At 42.9% G+C, this 24336-nt stretch overlaps 1 protein-coding gene across 1 annotated transcript; it reads right to left on the bottom strand.

The window, feature by feature from the left end:
* Positions 1-532: 532 nt before the first annotated feature.
* On the bottom strand, positions 533-22750 carry LOC117233137 (zwei Ig domain protein zig-8-like). Its single transcript, XM_033493145.1, has 6 exons — positions 22538-22750; positions 13056-13222; positions 8851-9061; positions 6737-6864; positions 3139-3307; positions 533-966 (listed from the first exon to the last, which is right to left on the bottom strand). Exons 1-6 carry the CDS (start codon positions 22581-22583, stop codon positions 860-862), a joined length of 828 nt encoding a protein of 275 aa, XP_033349036.1. The 5' UTR covers positions 22584-22750; the 3' UTR covers positions 533-859.
* Positions 22751-24336: the final 1586 nt, after the last annotated feature.

Genomic DNA, 24336 nt, shown 5'->3' with positions numbered 1-24336 from the left:
AATCAACTATGCCATTAACGAATCGTCGTTTCTTACGTCGCTTCCTGTAAGAAATATCGATCCATCGTAGTCGACGAATAGTAAACAGACGAATCCACTTTCCTCGTCAAACTCTTTCATCGCTACTCGCGGTATAGACGAATGAAACGGTTCCTCGGGTTTCGTTCGATTTGCGCGACCAAATGCACGATCCGTACCAATTATACGTTTCGGCGAGAATCTAACCTGTCGCTTTTGTAACCTTAAACATATACCTCGCAGTTCGCCATGCAACGAAACCAATGCCCGGATTGTTTTTCAGATATAACAAGGTAGCAATAACAGTTAAGTAACAAGTTCAAACCTTTGAACCACCACACGGAAACTCCGTTGTACGATTCAATCACATTTTTCATTGAAATAAACTAGCAAAGCGGATTACAATCTGTGCTTTTACTTGTTGATTTGGGTATACAGCGTACGAAGGAAAAAGAATATACCGTTCCTCTTGCCACGTTTCGACAGATTCCGGTCTAGAGAGAAAGTCAAAAGATAAAGACGATCGTTTTATTGATATGTACATACAATGAATTTATTTACAAATAATACAATAAATTTTGACGTCGTAAGTTATTCGTTCTTGATGATATATCTTAACAAAATACTACGTTTTTACCGATTATTGTGCCGTGCTGATATTCGAAAACTCTTTGGTCACGGAAATTTAATGAAAATGTAGGTAATATTCGATTTTACCCTGCGCAAATATTCACCCAAAGAACGTTACCGATCATAGGCAATGCGATTTGCAAGTGAAACCGCGCTGTATCATCGTGTTTCGTATTTCTTCTCCCTTTCGACGATTATCCTTTCTTTCCTCTTATACAAATATTACGTTAGCTACTATTAAAATTATAAAACACATTGGCCGTGTCCCGGTGTACGACGAACTTCCATCACCGTGATGCATCGCAGCCGGTCGTTCTTCTGTAACAAAAATTTTACTCGAATCGTATGAAATTCTTTCGGTTTCGTACTAGCTAACGTGCTTATCCAATCGGCCATTGTTTTGTCTTGTCCTTTCCTCTCGTTTAAAATTTATCGATCGTGTTTCGTTCGACCGTCAGAAGAGCGTCTCGCTACCGTCGCGATAATAGCACAAACGCAACGAACGATTCGAACAATCGAGAGAAAGAACGCAAACAGACGTTTGCGAGCGGATCAGTCGGAACGATGACGGTGATAAATCACCGTCGTGCACGACGTGTCGCATCGATCTGCATTCGCGTCAGGTAAGGCTATGCAGGCCATTGTGCCAAGCAATTAACGCTTGAAGTTGATAAATAACATACCGGAAACTTGGCTTAACTTATTTCGAATTATCGTTAAATCCACGCGTCCGCTTTCATCCTATCATAAGGCTCACCCTAATAATTTACCGAAGTGTAAACGAAGCAGTTACGTATATTTATCGGAGCAAATTAGTTTCTCGAATCTACTTTCCATCCAGACTATTTGAAATTTCATATGTATTTTTCGTCCAAAACCGTATCGCTCTGACTCGATGTCTTGGTACTATTAGTATCGGCGTGGGTATTGGCACCGGTACTAGTCTTAGTCTTAGCTTAGTATCGATATTGTATAGGACACGCTTTGCTTAGCAACGCGACTTCATTCCCTTGCTGTTAAAGTAATAAACCGTGTCAACTTTGCGACTCGAATTCACTCGATGCATCGCGACGTCGCGACGTCGCGACGTCGTGCGAAATGCATGGCTTTCGGCGAATTTAAACGCTAGGCACGGTCAGATCGATCTCGACAACGTCGATTCTAGGGCAAATGTGCACGCGTCCCGTCTTCCAAGAACAACGGGATATTTAACGAGAGATCAATTAACGTGGCAGGGTAAGGCCTTATTTTCACTTGCGATTAGTCGCTATAAAATCCATTGTCGGATAAGGCAGAGTTTCCATTCACGCTGTCGCGACTGAGGAACGTGCGCCTCCGCAAAGTCAAGGTGCGATACACCGTCACAGATCAGTCGTGTCACGCGTGCGACTACAAAGAGGCAGACGTACAATATGGAATACATATACAATACGTACTATACCTGGAACAATCGAGCGCTACTGAATGTCATTTTGCTGCTAGAACGCGCGAGGAGTATGTTTTAGTATATGATACTATTAACTTGTAATGCTATATAATACGATATAGCGATGACAGTAGTAATGCTGTAATACGTACAATACTACGAGTTATAATACCTTTGATACAAATAAATAATCTTATGAAACATTTTCTACCGTAATATGCTAGACAAATTAATGATTTTATTTATGTTCTTCGGATCTGCCAACTCTTTTATTGGCTATAGCTTTTTCACGTTAAATAGGTTAGTAACTTTTTATAAAATATACCACGACAGATCGATTAACGCGTTAAAAAATGTATAGTTCAATGCGAACGAATAAAGTTGATCTTCGTTTGAGAGGTTCGAACAATTTTCGCAACACATTCACGAAGATTCGAATCAACGCAAGATTTACGACACGCTCAGGGACGATTGACTGTTCTCGAAAGAAAGATTTAATTTTCTACCATGTGTGTAGCGACGCTCGTATGGTATACGATTTCGCAGTAATTTCAACATACAGCATGTATTTTCAAATTTTCTGCTTTTCGCTTTACGTGCCATAAATCTGGTCACCGCGACGTGCGGTGGTGTCGCTGCGCCTGAAACGCAGTACTACAAATCCCTTTGCAAAAGTATACCCGCGATCAAAAAATTGTTTGCGGATGAACGATTACACGTTCGGGTCGTGATGTAGCGATTATTTCAACATTTTCATACTTCCAATAATTTTGTAATTGTACGTAACTGAATATACTCATCGTTTATATATTCCTCGATGATTTATTTATACATACGAATAAACAAAGTAAAATATATCGATGATTCTGCACCAGCAACGGCATAAATATAGATGCTAACTTCCTGAAGCAGACGGGAAATGTTCTTTTAAGCATGGGGCACATTTTTCACGTCCATGATGATACCGATGGTCTGCCGGAAACTACGGCGTCGTCGCAACTAGTCGCAAGTGGAAATAAGTCCTAAAACGAGCCAACGATTCTCAAATATTTCGTGAAACTTACCGTTAACAACGTGCACCTTAATGCTGCTGGGATTCGCGTTGCTCGGTTCACAGGTATAGATGCCGGAGTCGCTCAGCACCGCTTTCTGGATCATTAAACGACTCGTCGTTTCAGGACCCTTCTCCGTCACCAGGCTAATGCCTCCGCGCGGTGAGTCAAAGTTAATTACCTGGACCAAAAGATAAACGCATATTTATTTATTTTTCGTCCTTTAGTCTTCGCTAGAGCGCGCATAATCTTATTCAAAGCGAAACGTCCGAAAGTAAAATTTAACAACAGCGTGTTATTCGCTTTAAGGAGAATGTTTGTGCAATGGTGGATTTACACCGAGCGAGGGAATACTCGTTCGCTCCTAGTTCTAGCAAATTATAAAACGAAAACCTATCGTTGCCCTACGTGTTTGCCAAGGTATAAAAATACGCGGGTCAATACGAACTATGGATTCTGGGAATACCTTGCAACGTGGCGGATGTTCCTGCACGCGCTGTCTCTAAGCGCGCGGCCATTCGCAACAAACAACGATGTCACCACGCCCAGTGACAAAGCCTCGCGTATATCTCATCATAAATATAGCCGCAAATCAGAGCAGAAGATAAAAGAGTATTGAGCAGTCACCGATCGACTGTCACGATCTTCGGGCCCGCTATTCGCAACGCGTCAACGAGTTAGCCGCGACTATTACGGTTTAAGTGATTCGCGTCGTTGTTGCAGTACATAGGTCGCGTCCTACGATTGGTTAAAATAAAAACATGTTCGGCTTTAATACGGAGACTCGCGTTTATTCGTTCCGTAACGCGGCTATCCCGAACCACTTCACAGCTATTTGGAAAAATGAAAAATTTAAATCACTAAAGCGAGTGAAATCGAATGGTGTCTTGTTTCTTTTCCGGATTAGGTCTGGATTACTCTGCTACGTAGGAAAAATTGCATTCGTTCGTTGTACAGAAAGCGTACTGGATTTTGTAAAAAGACACTTGTAAACCGAAAATAAGATAAAGTCGCAATGCATTCGCGTAAGCTGAATGGAAGCGCATTACGGAAAGGTATCGTTCTTTTTTGTCCGGTTTGACGTGCGCGTTTGCCAACGTTGGAAAAATATTATTTAACGCGAAAAGGTTTGAACGTAGGTTTGCATTGGAGGGAAACGTTTCACTGAATTGTATTTACTCTTCAATCAGTAGATTTAATAGAATGCACAACAGAATTCGTTTAAAGGGAAAGAAATACGAGAGTTTTATAAAAATATGCGTCAACTGTGTTAACTTTATTTACAGAACGTAACGACTAAATATTAATGTGTTCGTTTACTTAAGCCACGGCGATTACGATACTTTCGGAGTTTCAGAATTAACGTCGTCGACAAATAAAAAAAAGACAGTATGCTACACAGCTTACGCGCGAAGAAGATTTATCGACCGAAAAATTTGCTATGCTACTAATTAAAACATACCACGTTCCGTTAAAGAAAGAAAAACATTGTAGTAGCAAGTTAGATTACTCTTTTAATAAAATATCATCTCTCCTATATCGAGTTCCGTGTGTAACGTTTCTCTATTATGTAACTTTTGCATAATGCGATTACAATGAAGTTGAATTAAAATAATTAATAAGAGCATATTAAGCAGCACGAATCGAACGAAAACTATTCAAACGATTCGAATTACAGCTTGAACATCTAAATCGGTAATGTATATGCGTTGGCTCCTTGATCGCGATATACTCGCCAATTTTGACCTATTTTGGTGCTATTATTATTATTAAAGAGAATTTGTATACATACATACATACACACACTTCCTGCCTCGTGTCGATTTTTACGCTATGGCTACTCGAGATAAGAAAAGGACACCACCATCGGAATAAACAGAACACGAAGGGGTTGGGCGACGCCGCAACGCATGGCTACGACGACATTTCGACATCACCGTCGTCAGTGATTCGACAGTATCAAGGGGAGAGCGGAGCCCTATTGTTAGATTATCTTAGACCAGTGGCGGCTTACGGATTTCGTACTTAGCATGTTGCGTGCCACACGCACGTGTAATCATAAACAGTCTGAAATTATTAAATCGGCTCGACGATATTTTTGGTTGCGAACATGCCAATAACATGCCTGGTGTTGTGTATGGAGCAGCTTTTTTTCCCTTGGTTGTCCGAACGATAGTCGAATCAGGAGTAAACGTTTCCAGTGTTTTAATTTGAATCTTTTCTTTAAAAAGTCGCGCAGACAATGGTCGTCTCAACAAAGAATCCACCGAATTCGTTTTTAAGGATCGATATCTTCGCGTATTAAATTAAGGTACGAATTAAATCAGCACGGTGAAAAGAAGAACTTTGAAAGATTCATGGCAACCGCAGAAACGAGTACGACGTGCGACACTGACTGCAGCAGCGAACAGAACATCTTGAACGATGAAAAAGGATACGAGATGGCGAGGGAAGATATTTACGGCTACAATGATACAATGAACAGCGATAGACTTCAGCGTAGAAGTGATTTCCAAATGTTGTGTCCGTATCTGACGAGCAGAAGGTAAAGCTGCGAGTTGGATACGGTAGTTCACGCATGCTTCGTCTATGCAAGGAATCAATTCGCCTTGTCGGTGAGCCACGAAGAAATAACAGCGTAAAACGAAAATTATAATACCGTCGGTTCTGCGTAAATATTTCAACGTGCTGCAGCATGCCAGCACGTACCGAGTGGCCTTTATCGTATCGAGACACTTGCGTTTTCGAATATTTATTGGAATTTTTCTTCCAGCATATACATTCGTATATTGTATCGTCGTATTTTGCTAGCTTTGGAGCAACGCTCGAACAATATTGAACGAAAACTATGTATATTCCTACGTAGCTTTTTAAACTTGACGGCACGAAAAATCTTCGAACCGTCGACTAACGTTCCTTTAAAAACAAAGCGACGACGTTCGTTTCTACGTCGAGTTCGATCGAAACACCGGCAAACTGGCAAATTACTGTCAATAGAGGAAGTTTCGCGACATACGAAAAGAGAGCGTAGCAAAGATTTAGTCGAGTAACTTTGCACGATCCCGTATTCGAGACAAAACGCGTCGTCGCGATACTCTGCGCGATAACTATGGATTCGGATTACAGTCGGTGGGCGGCGTGCATACAGTTAAAAAGGAACAATATTGGATCCCAAGGTATATCCGACTTTTGGTTCGCAATCATTTTCTCAAAGCTGCCGTAGCTGCTTTCTCATATTCCCGTGGAAACTATCCCCTCCCAGTGGATTCTCACACTGTCGTGTAATACCGTTGCCTCGTACGAAGACAAAAGGTATTCTGCTCCAAGGTTTGCAAGAAGAATGGTAAAAAGATAGGTACATGGATGTATGTGAGCTGCGTTTCCCTCGACGTATTCCCTTTGAGCCGCTACAAAGAACTTTGCGAGCACGTAAAATGAACGGCGAATACCCGGCTCACCGTACTCCGAACCCGACATTAACTATACGTCGCACATAATATTATCGCGTTGCGCGTACGTCTTATTCGCATCTGACAGGTGAATTTGCCACATAGTTAAATTTGGAATCGTTAAATTGGCGATAATTGATAATTATTCTGGTAATACCCACCTCGGTGTTGTGACTCCAGATCATCATGGGCGGTGGTTCCGGAGCATATTTTACGACGCAAGTTAGATTGATGGTGCTACCCTTATTCACGAATAGGTCGGGAGCTCCGATGATGATGGTAATCGGCTCTGAAACCAAATTTTTAGCTTTAGAATTTTTCGTCCGATTTGGAACGGTTATTGGCGGCAGGTAGATAGATACGAACGTAAATGCAAATGTCGATATTTTCATAGACGGAATTTATACGAGAAAAAACGTACTTTCAAACAAAGAATCTAAATTTGTTTCGAGATTTAAATTAATTGCGGTTCGGAACGTTACTTAAACGTCACGTTGCACGATTGTAACGACGATCGAGTTAAATTTCCATCCATTCGCAGTAAATTACAAACAGAAATCCTGGCAAACTATACGAAGTTTCTTCTAATTCGAACAATTAAAAAGATATTAGAACGATTACGTAGAACGACTAGTAGAAAGAAATTGAAAAAAAAACAATAGCACGGGTGATCAAAGTTAGCGCGACAAAATAAAACGTTCGATATTTTTATCGTTGCGCGAAACGTAGAAACGGAAGTGTTGGGTAACGTTTTCGGGTCAAGTCTGTGTGATAAGATCCTCTCATTTAATAGTACGGCGCGGTTAGGATATCAGGCCAGTCATTAACGGTGTACCTGCGAGGATATACGAGCTCGCAGACGGCCTGGTTTCACCTGCTTTGTACGCCCGTGTAAAATCTTTCCATGAATTTCGTACGTATCCTCGATTAGCCCCTTTCGCACCTCCGCTACACACGGCCGCATCTACGTTAAATTCAATTTCAAGCACACCGATCATAGATGTACACCAGCTTACGCCTCGTTCACATTTTCTTTCTCTTTCGATAACGGTGTCTCTTCGATCTTCCAGGCGAAGACTATCTCTGATCTTTTCAAGCGTCCATATCTTTTTCAAATTTCTCTAGACTAGCGTGTTCTAAAAATTTCTCAAGTTTCAGGGAAATATACAGGGTGGTTGGTAACTGGTGCTCCAAGCGGAAAGGGGGTGATTCTACGCGAAAAAAGAAGTCGAAAATATAGAATAACAATTTTTCGTTCGAGGCTTTGTTTTCGAGAAAATCGACTTTGAATTTTCGCTCGGTACGCGTGCACTTTATCGCGTCTTGTTATAACGGATCTCACTGTAGATCGTTGTCTCGATTGACGTTATTTTTTTAATTTTAAAAATTTTTAAATTTTTAAATATTTAAATTTTTAAATTTTTAAAATTTTAAAATTTTAAATTTTTAAATTTTTAAATTTTTAAATTTTTAAATTTTTAAATTTTTAAATTTTTAAATTTTTAAATTTTTAAATTTATAAGTTTTTATTCTTTTTTCGCGTAGAATCATCCCCTTGTACCACCAGTTACCAACCACCCTGTATAACTCCAAGGATACTGTAAATTATAAAACGGTGAATTTGAAATTCTTCTCGGAATAAGATACGAATTACGAAGATATTTGCTGTGACTGGTTGTTCGCTATCGCGTAACGTTAGCGGTTTATTTTAATAACGGAATAACATATCGCGATTGATGAAATAACTGATCCCTATATCGCGCAGTTCATTAAATTGGTGAGATATTGGCGTTAACCGCAAATGCGAATACATATTGCGATGCTCTCGTATTTATGATGCCCCCAAGGCATGCGTCAACTTTCAAACTGAATAACGATCCTAATCCTATTAAAACGAATTCTGTTGCAGTTTATTCTACAATTTTGCGTCGTATCGATCGAAACTTGGAAATCTATGGAATAATCTTTGAATGGAATAACTCGCGTCCAAACGTAACGAGATTACCTGGCAATTACACAAAGGTATGTATACCTTGGTTAAAGCGTGTACCGTCCATCTACCTATAACAAAACGAGTATACTACAAATGCTTTGAAACGGCTTAATATTTCTTTCGCGTGTTTGCGTTTGTACGAGTATCGTTCGACCCGATCCGACCTGACCCGAGTCAACGTGACGCAACGCGGCCGGCCTGTGTATGAAAAGCAAAAATAAACGAGCTAAAGATCAAAATTCACTGTTGCACGGAGACTATACCGCGTTTCCTCGAGCTTACCGACTATCGTTAGATAAACGGGATGACCGATAGGAGGTGTCGTTGATATTTGGCACTCGTAAATCCCGGAGTCTTTCTGCTGTGGATATCGTATCCTTAACGTCCATTCTTCGGCGTGAGGCAGGTGTAGCGCTTCGAAACGTTGATCGCTCGTATACGTATAACGGCCAACCGTTAGCAGGTGTATATCCCGATGCCTTACCCACGAAACCTGTAACAGAATGTCACGATGACGTTCTATCGCGATGAATCGCTCGAGAACGATTTTCAGAAGACGTAAAAATCGAAGATAAACTAGGCCAGGTTGGTCGAACGTGGAAATTTTTGCGATTACTCGATCGAGCAGATGCATCTCTCCATAGAATCGATAAAAAAAAACTTGTTATGTAGATTGCGGTCACGCGTGTGTCGCGCTACATCGGAAATCAGTTGTACGAGTTCCACGTTTGTAGGTAATTCAATCGACGCGTTTCAAACTACGACCAACGATATCAACGAGTCGTAGATGTAATTTCGTGCAGCGCGTTCTTTAGGTAATGCGTCTGTTAAAAATCGATCGAGACGTCGCAACGACTTTATCCATTCTCCGAATGCGAGAATAAAGATCGTGAACTCGAAAACAAACGTTCGTTAAACATTCGGCCAGTCTATGATTCTAACTGGATGCTTCCCTAGAGCCTGTAGCAACGCGCTGCATCAAAGAAACGTTTTTTGCACAAACGTGCCTGAAACCGTAGGTAGGAAATGCAACGATGAACGAAATCGATGGCGTGAGATACTATCAATGTGATTTTTTAAGCTGTTCTAGTTGTTTCAATAATTTTTAGACACTGATCGAGTTTGAGGTATCGAAGCAGGGAAAGAAAGAGTCGTTGATTCGATTGTGCGGTGGAGTTTCGGGAGATCCTGACAAATGGAATCGGATAAACTCGGATTACTCTTGAACGGACGTCGACGGATCAAGAGGAGTCTTGTAATTTGGAATTAAAGGAAAGCAACAGGGGTACGAAGAAGCTGGCGGTGGCGTGGTGGTTCGTCGCGGCGCGGCGTGTCACGACGTGGAGCGTTGAGGATCCTTTCGAGGGTATTTCGTTCTAGGTGTGCTCCGTCACGGGCGCATAAACCAATTTCCCATAACGACACCGGCACTCGAGGCGAGTATGACGTCACCATGGAGATTCGGTATTGTCCTACGTCGGCCGCAAACCTGGCAGCTGTGGGAGCCTACGAGTTCTCGAGGTGACATCGGTGTGTCATCGGCATTAGCCGAGCTATTGTTTGTTGAGATCCAACCGAAATCTATGCAGCTCGCGCGATCGTGTGCCTTGCACGTCGCGCGTCCCATGCGAGCTGTAATTGCGCGCGTGCACACACGCGCTATCGAACGAACAAATCGACTAAACCGAGTCTCGCGAGTCGCAAGCATACGCGTAGCGTGTCGTATCGCTGAACCAAGCGTCCACATTTACCGTGCCGTGCCGTAAAGGAACTTTATTGGCCTTTAATCGAACCTTACGTACAGCGAATGCGTCAAATAGTCACAATTCGGTGGAGAAATGACTTTCTTTTGTATCTGGCGAGCAGCATTTCGCAAGTGGTTTTTCGGTTTTCCTGCTGTCTTTCATTCAGTTCATGTGGAACCCATTTTCCCACCTTCTGAATCTTTCCCATGGCTTTCAAACGTATGGAGACGGCTTCTCGTGTCACGTTTAATCGATCAGCGAGTTGTTGTTGCGTTTGAGCGTCATCCTCATCCAACGATGCTTGCAATTCGCTGTCTCGAAACTTTTTCGGTGGTCTTCCACGTTCTTCGTTCCTCGCGTCAAAATTGCCGCTTCCGAATGTTTTAAACCACTCAAAGTACTGTGATTTATCAAGAGCATGCTCACCGTAAGCTTCGACAAGCATTCGATGCGATTCTGCAGTAGTTTTCTTCAAATGGTAACAGAAAATCAATGCTGTCAGCAAATCGTAGTTTCCAGGCACAAAATTTGACATGTTCAACGCTATTACAAACTATGCTGTTGTATGAAACTTATATTGTTCTGAGTCGAAAATGTTTGTGAGATGTCAACAAAGACTTTTGGCATCAATGACGCAGTTTAGTGATAACTACGTTATCAGCTAGGGCCATCTATACTCAAATTCCGGTTTCATACTTACAGACCTGATATGTACCTCGTAAAGTGATATTCATTTGCGAAAGTTTCCAGCTTTCGAGCAACGGCGAGTCGACGAATCGAATACCCTGCGACTTACCACCGAAACTTACTTCGGTCAAGAATTGGCAACTGTTGCATTCCGAACGATGGGGCTGAAGCCAATGAAACTCTGTGCGGTGTCGATCGAATCGCGCGGAATTTCTTTCCCATCTGGTCGCAACTGCGCGATATCGCGTCGTTCCACGCACGTTTCAACGATTTAATGCGCTTCGCTATCTTTGGTTAAACAGAACAAAGAGATCTACGATAAGTGAAGTTTGGAAATTAAAAGATTAGAAATTAAAAGAAAAGAAACGAAATAAAATTAAATTTTGAAACGTTGGTGATTATTACCGTTTGTAAATTTTCGAAAGAGCTTGATCAATTTTTTCATTCTTGTTTCTGCGTAACCGCGCAATTATTCCGATACGCTAAAAGGAAGCACGTACAGCCGCACGCGGATAGCTTTAACACGACCATTTTCAGTATTTTTCACCGTTGTTTGCGCGAAGAATGCCGCCATTAGATGCTCGTCTCACGACTTCCGCTTCCATTGACGATCGTAGGGATTACAGGCTCTTACTGTGAAAGTAGACAGCAGGGAAAATGGGATCGGCTAGGGAGACGGAGAATAGATCTCAAGAAAATAGGGACTCGCTGATCTTTGTCCGGATAAAAGAGACCGAGCGAAGCCTACACCGGACGCGTACCTAGGCGACTATCCCTTCGTGTTACATCTGCACGTGCACATAGCACGCGCCTACACGGATATACACTCCGCACGTGTACGTATGCTCTGTCACGTGTATGTACGATATCCTGCTGTTCGAGAAGGAACATGGACCGATGTAACGATCTCGAGCGCTTTGTTCCTCAATGTCGTGATCCGAGCGCAGTTTTAACAATAACGAACAATCCAACTTACGGTTCGACATTTCAAATTTCTTCGTTTCTCTGTTTTCTTCGATACGCAACTTTTATCTTACGAGTCTCTCAACTAGATTATTCAGTGAAAGGAAAACACGTCTTGAGCTTGTAACGAGCAGTCGATAAAGATAAATTACTTTGTTTAAGTCTTTACGGATACTTATGCAACGACACGATAAAAAGCGACGAGTGACTTTCAAGTAAATCACGATCGATTACGACTTAACTCGTTCTTAATTTTAATCTTACGTATTCGATCCGCGATTGGATTGATTATGCACTAGAGAGGACAGAAGGGCCGGCTTTCAATGAGAGGATTTCCATCGGTTGCTTTTGTTCATAAATACAATGTAAGTCAATCGATGCATCTTAAACTATGTTCGAACGGTCGGTGAACAGAATCAGGTAAGACCCGAGTCCACGCCATTGTAATTGCTTCCATCGGGGAGCTCTAAGCCAAAGTCAAACTGCCATTGATTAGCTTGCGGTCTCTATATGCCTATTAATGAAGACCACCGCCGTTATCGTTGGCGGCGTATTAACAACAACGGGTTCTTAGCTGCTTTGGCCAAACATATCGTCGATATAACCCTCCGTCTTTGGAAGCTGGCGACTGTTTCTCTTTCGAACGAGCATTCACGATCGTGATATCTCCTGTTATAATCGGCACGACTCGATCAGAGGATCAATCGTGTCCTGTAATCGATAGAAATCTATGGGCAAATCGGGACCGCTAGCTCCGTTTCCGCTTTTTCGTCGCACGTTCGTGTCTGTTATTTCCAAAGTAAAAAGTTTTTGCACAACGTTTATCCATTTCGTAAGATTTCCTTCGGACGAAAATTTCTTAAAATATCACTTTTCGCCAACTTAAACGAAGCTTATATCTTTGATCGAATCAAAATACGATTAAGCTAGTTACTCGTTAGTCGTAGCTAGTTGAGAGGTAAATAGCTAATTTCTAGTTTCGCAAACAGCGTTATCATTGTTTCCTTGCAAAGTATCTGTAACGATCGGTTCCGTCAACGAGGCGTTTGGCTTTTCGTTGTTCGAAACAAGCATAAATTATAACAAACTCACAGTCCGATTTCCGAGATTTTTCACTTTGCATACTAGATGCACGGTTTTGCCCACCAGTCCGGTAAAGTTTGACTGCATCGAGGTGTCGAAATGGGGTCCCGTACCAGGAGTTGGCCATTCTTCCAGAAAGTCGGTTCGAAAATTTCTTACACATGACGCTATACCACCTGAAATACGATAATTTACCGATTAATTTCAAGCATACTTCGGACGAACGACGATCGAAACATTCGACAAGAAGAAGAAACAAATTACAAACATTAGCAAACTTCGTAATTAGTTAACATTTACACACTTATTAATAAGATATTTACATTTGTTTGAACCAAATGAAACAAGCGTTCGAATTTCGCGCGACGTACTTTAATTTTGTTTTCCGAAGAAAACTAATTGACACGAGAAAACAGGTAGGAACGAAGGTTTGGTAGTGAATACGTAAACGCTAACTGGCTTACGCGAAGGTGACTGCACCTATGAGACAGAAGGCACTTTGAAAAACCGTGGTCTTTCGGCTGTGCGTTCTTTCTTTTCCTTTTTCGCGTAAACATCGTTTTAAGAGGGAAACGTTTCTTAAGTCTCGAGCGATACGGTATCTACTTGCGATAAACGTAAAATGGTTACGTTTGGAGGAATCGGGAAATGGGGAAATAACAAGCAAATCGATGATACGTATTGTTTGAGTAACAGGGGAAGGTCGATCTTTTTTCTTTTTTCTTCGAAAACGTCAAATCTATTTGTTTTTCAAGAGATTTCGAAATCGCGTTTCTCGTTTATTTTTGATTTCGTTAGTTCTCGCAATACCAACGGCTTCCATCGGATACAATTTTCTCTTTCGATGGAGTCTGCGACGAGATGAAAGAGCTTGAATTCCGTGCACAGAATACTCAATACACCTGTAACGAGTATCAACCGCATTCGTTCGGAACTTTTTTTTTTTGTTGCTTTTCGACTGATGCAAACACGCATAATCCATTTCATCGAAATCACGCATCAACACGGTGCACGATATAAGCGAGTCCACAGCAACACGCATTGTAGATTTGTTTCTGGAATATCCACGAATTGCGATCGCCTTTATTCGATATCACCGTAAACGAATCTTTGGAAACAAGTTTCTTTCCAACATAGTTTGATACGTATCACGAGGAAAGGTTGACTCGCGTAAGTATCGTTCGCAAGAGCGTTCCTTTATTTTCTATAAATATTCAGTACTCGGAACATAATCGAATACAAGGGCGATAAAACGAACGGTAAAAAATCAGTTTTAGAAGAAGGGGATTGGTTTCGAATAAATCGTTTAGTAGTTTAAAACATGGAAAACTCGAGCACAATGGAAAAGTTTACGGGCAACCGTGACTGGCCTGGCCGGAGATACACATTGCCGGTGAATGGAGAACGAGTAGTTGCGAGGGTAACTGCGTGTAACGCGACCAACGGATCGCATCCAGCGTCCAACTATTTTGCTGCCATTCGAGCGAAATAACATCCATAGAGCGACACTGTTCGCGAATGATCGACATGCCTGCTCTCTTCGCGCCATTTCCCACGCCTAAATTGTACTCTTTGAATTATACAATGACAATTCACAATCGTGAACGATCGTTTCTTCTTCTACGCGTTATTATTTCTGTTCTATTAATTTCCTATTCCATTATCTCCAGTTCGTGGTTGTATTTATTCGCACCTATCGAGTTGTATCAACAACTGAAATTTCCAGAAAATCGTGTTTCCAATTTATATCGTAAATTCGTTAATCGACAGCAAAATAAACAACGTTAAACATCGAAGCGTCCTCGACCGAGCACGAAACAGATCGCAAAGTGAAATCGGAATACACCCGAAAGCTTGGAATCGTGTTACGATCTTGCAAAATTGCGAGGCAGTAAAATCGGCCGGCGAACGTCGAAGGTAGTAAATCGATAGAGAGGGATAAAGAGAAATTTAAATAAACATCGGGATTTTGGTAACACGCGAATACCACCGAGATCCGTTTGTTTTTCTAGAAAAGAATCGGTCGCGTAATCGCAGATTCGATGCCGAAAATCCGATCAAAGGTTCCAAGCGGAAATCGAGAGCCGTATTGAAAGCCCGGGATCAACGGGCAAAGTTGAAACGTGGACAAGTACGTCGGTGAGCTTTTCTTTGCGATTGCTCTTCACTCTTCGGAATGACTCGCGTGTAGAGCAGTACTTTCGCAGCGGGAACTTCTCTTTCGTTAGTTTACTAGACCGTGTAGCTCGTAGACTACGCTTCGGAGCTTTCCGCCCTAGAGGCGGTTAAGACGAGTTCGCGTTAAGCGTCGTCCAAGATACACGTTCACTCTTACTTTCCACGTTTCTACACATCGAGCTGCAAAGAACAATCCTGTGATATTTCTTTCGCCTTTCCTTCGTTTCCCTATAAAACGTTCCGGCTATCGATATTCAAAAATATTATTTTACCTTCGAGGTTTCTAGGCTCGTCTGTTTCTCACGCGTTTCCTATTTATTTCGATTGGCAAACGCTGTTTGATTTATCAGAGTTCGTATTGGCAACGTTGAATCGAATCGACCGTGCTTTTATAATAGCACTGAACGATTTAACATGCTTACCGAAACGCTCGCTGGTTCTCGTTACGATGAGAATCGATAGACGAAAGTTAGTTTCTTCGGCATAGCTAACTTCCATTCTATTCTATTCCATCACATTCCATTGAAAAGTTGTAACGCACGGTGAATGAATCTTGTATATATATGTATATGTAACTCTAACAGCTTTTCAAAGTTCAGCGCTTCGTCGATCGTCAAATGAATAGCTTTCCGGTAGTAAAATCGTGCGTCATTCGATTAAAACCGAGCCGTTCGTCTGTGCGACACGCCGTAATTACGATGGAGAATCGGTCGGTCGCGAATGTGGCATATTCAGCGCGTATTTCAGCGCGTATCGAGTGAATTTCTGATCCGCATTTTGCAAAGTACGCGTCGTTCTCTCCCGAGGACGAAACCTTCACGGAACGTTCTCGTTCCTCCAGAGGAAATTTAAAAGGTCCCAGGTAGCGTGGTCTGTTTAAAGTTTCCAGCGATGCACGAGCGAAGATGCGCAACCGGCTACAGTAGCCGCGTAGCGTGTAACGCGAACCACCGATTCGTTACTCCACTTATTTCCACGAAAATTAATTTTGTCTCGGAACGTTATATGTACATAGTTGAATTTTCTCGACGACGTGTCTCGACTTTCCTCGAAATTCCCATTGACTCTAGACAAGTGACGAAATTGTACGACCGTTGTCTCGAAAATATCGCCGGCCAACTGCCGGGCTACTGCTTCACTTCGCTTCTCTTTCTTCGGCCAATTTATCCAGATTCTTGGTAAATTTTATTTCTGCAGCTTCTCAATGGCGAATAGAATAAAGTAGAAACACCGAGAGACTGGAAAATCCAGGTATCCGCGACCCCGTGAATTTATTTCACGTCGGACTTCGCTGTAACGAACCTTCCTCCGCTCGTTTGCATTTTCGGTCGTGTTCCGATAAACAGAAAATGAGCTACATTAACCGGCATTCTCAGAGGATTCGATCTCTTCTCGCTCTTTCACCTTTCCGCCTACCAACACAACACAAAACGTTTTCGCTTACTTAAACCGATTTTAACGTTAAATTGTTTTCGTAACTGTCCATTTCGATATTCCGTTAATTCAAATTTTCCAAGTGAAAAACGATATTTCCGCTGCACTCTCGGTAATGCCAAATTCGGAAATGCCAAAGTAGCCAACCTAGCATGGAACATTTTGGTTGCATTAAATTTTCCCCACTTTTTCCCCGTTAAAAGCATCATTTACACGGGGTTCTCGCGTAACGGGCAAATGCATTCATTTCGAAAGATTTTTCTTGAGCGGAAAAGCCGTACGTTCGAGCAGCGTAGGTTGTATTCTACGGTCTTTCCGCCGAAAAGGGGTCAAATAAGTTCACAGCCAGTATCGGATAATCTATATCCCGGAGGCTCTCCCGGAAATTAATTTTGCTCTCGAATCTACTAATCCATCTTTGTTCCTCTCTTTGGTCCATGTCCTTTTTTTCCAACCGACGTTTCTTCTTTCTTTCGCGACTCTGCCGAAAATACTTTCGTAAGAAGAAGAATATCTTGCGCGAAAAATAACTGCCTCCCTCAAATTTGCAAGTATACAAAATAAAATCAATGTATTTCGTTAACATCGTTGGTGGCGTGACATTTGCACACTGATCATCGATCGCCAAATTTGTTATATTTCAATGCGTTGTTTACAGTTTCGCTTCTTCTAATTTATATCGTCTGGAAGAAGCCAAGAAATATGGACAGATGCGACTCGAACGTAACCGACAGTCGTAAAACCCCAATCACGACCGGATACGACAAACAGAACGACCGATTTTCCGCTCGAACGTCATCCGAAACGAAAAAAATCTGATATCGCAAGATGGTCGAATAAGTAACTGGTACAGAGCCAGGCAAGTTTCCGAGAAAACAGGCACTTCGAGACGCGAATTTTCTCTCGGTCACCACATAAGATGTCGCGTCTCTGTCATTCTCGAGCTGGAACTTTCGAAGAACATCGGGATCGTTCTAAAAGACTAAGAGACCCAGCGGATGACTTTGCTCTGGCTTCGTAATAAAATTATTTGAATCTCGTTGGATGGCGCTGGCCCATCACGGCTAACTACCACGGAGTTCTTTCTCGACGATGAGGGACATCGGATAGTCTGGTCGCTCACCGTAGGATCTTATTTCGTTCGGTCCTACTCCGTCCCACCGTTTCTATTATCCCTTCCATCCGAATGTACGCTTTATCACCGTTCCAGTCAACTTTTATCTCGTCCAACTTTCGATCTTATCCGGTACAACCCGTTTCTGTTTATTTCGCCGTTCCTTTCGGCGTTTAATTAATTTAAAAACGAAGGTTCGCCCCATAGATTTGGCCGAAGTGCGATACTTTTTTCAAACTGACAAGAGAGGACGCGTAGTTTTAAACGATCTGGCGTTTCTAATCGATAAAACAAGATAAAACGCCACTTGACTCGTTCGTGGTTCAAATTGCCTACGTAAAGTTATGGCGTAAGGACCACTGAAAAGCACCTATCTCGACTAAGATCCATTTTGCAAAGCTCGTTTTACCTCAGTCAAGGCATATATAAATCGAATTTCTTGTACCTCGAAAGAAAATGTGTGTCGCATTTTCCTGAGAGGTTCTCGCGTCTTCTTACATCGCGAGTCAACCATGCTTTTACCTTACTACGCGCTGCAATGATACTCTTTATCGATATTTTATTATTTGGCAAATTGGTTTTTACATTTTCCTAGAGAAAGTCAGTGTTCCACGTATTTTGCGTTTATTCGCCAAACACGAACGTCAATCATTACGAACTATCTTCACGAAATAAACTACTTTAACCTCGACTTATCCGGGCTGTACGTTGCAATCTACCTGTTGTAACCGATCGTCCAATATTTGGCAACACGTAACAAGTATGTAACAAGTTCGAAGAAGGTACGAACGATCGATACGCGACATGTCAATAATATCGAAAGACATCGTGCCACGCGTCGATATTATCGGTAACGATAGCTGATTCTAGCTGGGCTAATAAGGAATAGAATTTAATCGATGACAAGATAAGAGCGTATAATTTGCGCAGCTACGATAACGCGTCCTGGATTTTGCCAGGTTTGACGTTACTTCGTTTCTATGCGTGTAACCGTTGAAGCGGATTAGGGGAAAGCAAAAATTAGCCAAAATGCCGATCAAGCCTTTTCGCTCGTCGACGTTGAACGACCGACACCGAGACGGGTAATGGGAAGCGAACGAACGAACGTATCGACTGGAATTCTCGTCGAAAAATACTAATACGGAGATGAACGGTGTAGGAGCTGTCAGAGTAGACAAAATCGGTCTGTTGACGCTACTCTTGCGTGAGAATCGTCCAAGGTTTCGTTTTCTCGTCGAATAAAATATCGCAGATGAAACGATCGATCGTTACGGCGATTACACACGTACAATATGTAGATATATCGAACGAGGAACGCGCTCGAATCAAACATTATCGAGCGTTCTCTTTTACCAATGGAGCAACTTACGAAGCTTCTGGAGAGAATCGATTAACCGACTCGGTATCAACGCGAAACACACGTCCATACGGACGACAACTACACGTATAGCGAGGAAGCGTATTCGAAGGAGAAAGCACGTTCGTATCTGGCTTGATCCTCTACAAATCGCTATTTTCTATCGATCGTGTACGGCTCGCCGGCTACTTTAATCCAGCAGCGTTTGCGTCGAGCAGGGACGATACGGAGAATCATTATTTTCGTTAACGCGCCACTTTGTCCGGACGAATCTTGAACCGGTTAGGTTAAGTGGCGAACCATGCTGGCAAAATCCGACGGTAAACCGAGGCTGCGTCGAGCCGGCACGGCGGCACGGTACGGCCGGAATTACGCGCGTCGTTTTACGTTTCGTAGCGTCACGTCATAAATGCGAGTGGGATGGTTCTACGGTACCGATCGCCCTATAAACGCCTCGTAGTCTAGCTTGTATCGTCGATTCACTGCCTCCGATTCGTTCTATGGATGAACGATCAAAGCGAATCCGACAGCTCGGTTTCATCGTCCTCATAATCCGCCTAGATTAAACAAAATGACTCCGAACGAATCGCGCGATATCGCCCGGATCGAGCCAGCGATCTTTCGTCTTTCCGGCTTTTTCCCCTATCCTCAGCGGATCGGTCGACCGACCGATTTATTCACGTATCCGTCTCTTTCTTCCGATATCTTTCCAGCAACGCGTTTTATCGTTGCACTAGCGCATCGTCTTTCGCTCGAACATCAGGAAAACGTTGGTAACTTCGATTCTTTTTCCACATGTATATAATGTCCGCGAAAGCAACGGAATCTGACTGAGAGACGAGATTTTTAACCGCGACGAGTTCAATGGTCGATTTTTCGTTTTCGAGATACGGCACGCGGTCGTGCGGTAGCGGATAAACAAACGATAACAAACAAGACCGAAAGCAGGAAAACAAGCACGGCAATGGCTGGTCGATTTTCAACTGGAAGGAAGCACGGAGATAAAACGGTGAAAAACAGCATTCGAAAACCTGAAGATTGTCCTTTTAGGAATGAATTCAATTACGATTAAATCACGGTGCGCCACGAGATCGGATAGCTGCGCGATCGTTCTGCTTAAGTAGCGCCACCGAGCCAGACATCGAATCAAGAATTTTACTTGGAATAATTGGAATCGCTTTATCGGGAAAACAGGGGCGGTATCGAGGAAAGTTGGAATCACGGCTTTCGGTTCGATGGCCGCGAGGAAGCCAAATCGTGTCCGGTCAGATTCTAACGAATTCCCATCAACACCGGAACTGATACGATATAAACCGTTTACCTGGAAACGCGTTGCGACTGTTGCGAGCGATCGATCGCTCGCTGCCAACTAATTTGGCATTCTTTGGTTAGCTTGCGACACACAGAAAGACAAACAAATGCGTGTTTCGCGCTCTGGCCAACCATTTCGTGCGCTTGAAATCTCGCATTGGTCGTTTATTCGGTCGGCCGAGTTGGTTTAGTTTCAACAATTATGTATACCGCTATTTATCCGGCATATTTTTTCAGGATATGGTGTTTTTTTTACATCCGTGTGGCGGATAATGGAAAAGTCAAACCGTCGAAGATTTACGGACTCGACTAACTACGATTTCTTTCGATTCTAAACTATATATCTCCGTGTTACTCGGTAATTTTTCGTTTTCGTCGTCGACAAAAATTGCTCGCGTCCTTAAAAACATACGGTAGAAATTAAAGAGATTTCGTACGCGCGAAGTTGGTCGACATTGCGAGAGTAGAACTGATATTTATACCGAGAAAGCGTCGATCATGGTCCGGTATTATCGTAAGACGAGTTACGTTATGACTATGGATGAATGCCGCAAATTTTTGTAATCTTCGAACATCGTGCGTAGTAGGTTTGTAGTACGTAGTACGTTTTGCTTCGCTCGTCAAAGGATAGTTCACATGTCGAATAGCGAAAAGTTAACAGAGAACGATCGAGCGTTCTCTTGGTACAATTGTAGCGATTATTGCGGGTTTTTTACGTTCACGGCGATGTTAGTTGGCGAAGAAAAACCGTTGCAGCTTTCCACGAAACTAACTCTACAGTGAGAATCACGACGCGAGGTTCGAGAAGAAAAGAGAATGCGGTCAAAGATATACGAGAAGTTGTTATTTGCGCGTTAAATCGCTCAAGCGTTTCTTTCTCTTCTTAACACGGAATACGTATAAACTTTCTTCCGCACGACGCCTTGGACGATTGTATAACCTAACCCGATGACAAATTCCAAGAAGGAACGCGAAACGTTTACTACGAAGCGTACTACAAAGTAGCTTATTACTTATTACAGACGACGTTCTTAACTTTTAAAGCAATTAAAAAGAAATAAGCCGAGAGAGGAACCACGACTGTTATTCTCTTCCTCTCTCGAGTGAAAACGCAACGAAACGAAGCTGCGATACAGTTTTAAACGATCACGGATACAAAGTAGAAGATTGGGCGATTAAAATTGATTTGAAAAGTGATTTTAAAGCGGTAGTAGAGGAATAATTTCGCTATGACAGATATATTATTCGCCAATTAAAAGGATATTCAACGTGGGAATATTCTTCGCGGTGGAATAAAGTAATCGACGAAACGCGTACTCGTCGTTGAAAGTGCGTAAACCGAACATAGTAGAAGATGGGGTTCGGTCGGAGACGCTTAGAAACGCGAGAAATGGAAATACTCGTTGGTAAGTACGTTCGAAATTAAATAGATGGTTGAATAGAGGGTTAGGTGTAGCTGTGGCTCTGGTACGGAAGTACAATCTCATCTCCCTATCAGTCAGGCTGGAGTTCATCAAATCCAATCGAACCGAAAGATATAGGAGAGCTCCACCCTGACGCGCGCGAGCTCGCGCGGCCTGAATCGTTGTGTCAAAGTGTGGCAGGGATGGAAAGGAATATCATGAATAATACAAGATACTGGGTCAGTCGGTAGAAAAACGATCGATTTGCAATTCAAACGGCAAGCGTTCGTCTTACATTAAATGGAAAGAATTGCTTATTCGTTCTAACGCGTTCAAATTATTAGCACTTGGTAAGAAGAATGGAAGGAACGGATATGCGGGATGGAAGGAAGCCGTTCCTCTGGTTTCGTATCAATTTTAAATCGCTCGATTCGGCCGAAATTTGAAATGCAAATATTCCCAGCAAGATACCGGCCAACAAGCAGAACTTCGTTACGCGACGAACGTTCTCGCGACGTTATTAAAATCTTGATTACCGGGGACGTCGATTCGTACAATAATAAATTTCGCCAATTATGCCGCGTGCTCGATCGCGAAGTTGCCCGTCTTTCGCGACTGTTCCGAAACTGTGTTACGAGAGAACCGCGTTACGAAAGAATCGCGCGACGACAGGGTCGTTCGAGTTTCTACTTACCAAAAGAAATGATAAAACAGACGAGTATGGGAAGAGAAGTAGACATCGCTTTTCCTCGGCGAGGTTCTTTCACATATTGATATACTATCTCACACGCATTTCAATCGTTTCACCGAATAGCGCATCCTTACCGGCGATAGTTTGCTAGCACTGATAGTTTTTCGATCGCGGTGACATTTTACGCGGCCTTTCCTCGAGGACCGATCAATCGTTGTCCGTGCACGATCGCTTCTCAAGATCCTTTTTTTCTCCCGCCACGCGTTATTCTTCTACAGTGGCATGATCTTCGATAACGTCGATGACCCCTGCGATCTTTCAAACGTCACTGACGCGTTCGATTTATCTTTTCGTTACGAACAATGCCGAACACGGCTCGACGAAATCACACAGTCGCTTTCTGCAGTGCTGCAACTGTATGTTTTCGGTGCTGCTGCAACTTGACCGAATTTACTCGTTTTTTTCTTGGCTCGTTGGTTCGGTGTTTCTCTCCTCCTCTTTTGGAGAACAAAAAGCTCCGCACCACGGTGCTGCTTCGGATACGTAGGAATTCACGAGCAAGTTATTCTCCGCGGCAGAGCTGCGGCAGAAAATGTAACGCTACGCGAACGTTACAGCGTTATAGCGCGCGAACCGCTAATGAATGTAATTAACGGCTGGAGTATTTCGTCTCGTTCGAGGCTGGTGTAGCATTAGTTTGTACTCGTCTCAGATCGGACGCCTTTATGCCTCTCACCGCATTCACCACCGCAAAGTCGTTCGCGATGCATTAGGCGGCACTCGTTAAAGTAATTTCCCTGACGCGTTAGACATTCCATCGATCATTCTTTCTCGCGATTTCACCCAGTGCACCGCCGTACCGCTGCATTCTCCCAAATCGCCTATCGCTTCTTTTCCGTCAATTTGTTCGCCTCTTAATCGAAATTTAATTATCCTGTTTGTTCGACGCGAACATTTTCCAGAGACACGAAACGCGCGAAGGAGAAAAATCTGACCACAGATTTCTCACGCCGTCACATAGCGCGAGCGAACAGATACCGAACGAGAAACTGTGTCACAGAAACGCTCGGATAAACAAGCGGCGAAGACTGTTTCCGATTCACCAACACCTTTGCAACTTCGATGCCGTGCTATGAGATTGCAAGAAGAAAAAAAATGGTTCCGCGCGATAGGCGAAACGACACCCTTTTTAATCGACTACGCGTAAAAATCACTCGAACGTTTCGTTGTGTGGAGTACGCGCGTGAATTACCGCTTCGTTCCGTTTCGCTTCGCTTCGACGCGACGGATTTTCAACGATTAAAAATCGAAGAATCTTTGGGGCGATAAGTTCAGCTGGAACAGCTGTCGAGCCTTCTCAAGATTTATCGCTTTCATAATAGATCGGCAATGTTCGCTCTTGCTAGATGCTTGGTCGGAAGTACCGTCGCAGCTTCGATTCGAAGATCCAAGGAATTTTTCTACCGCGGGGGCAGAGAAAATTTAGTCGTGACGAGACGTACGTGCTGCACGTCGAGATCCTGGTCGCTCCATTCAGCGTGAAACGTGACGGAACGACGTTCGTGCCAAGTTCGATCGGCCCACCAACGATAACCGTACGTCACCCAGTTTCGTTCACGAAGCTCCGGCAGTGTTACGAGTCTTTTATGCAGACCAGCCGATTGTTCGCCAGAAGTTCGGTCTCGACCTCCGAGCCAGAAATTCGTGACCGACTTGCAGTATGCCACGGCAAGCCACGATAGATTTTCAGCGCGTTTCGAACATCTTCGACGTTCAAAGTATCGAAATCTTCTACCGGTTTA

The sequence above is a fragment of the Bombus vosnesenskii genome, unplaced genomic scaffold, assembly GCF_011952255.1.
Source record: "Bombus vosnesenskii isolate JDL3184/JDL3185 unplaced genomic scaffold, Bvos_JDL3184-5_v1.1 scf7180000013295, whole genome shotgun sequence".
NCBI classification, from domain to species: Eukaryota; Metazoa; Arthropoda; class Insecta; order Hymenoptera; family Apidae; genus Bombus; species Bombus vosnesenskii.
This window is presented reverse-complemented; position numbering and strand designations above follow the sequence as displayed.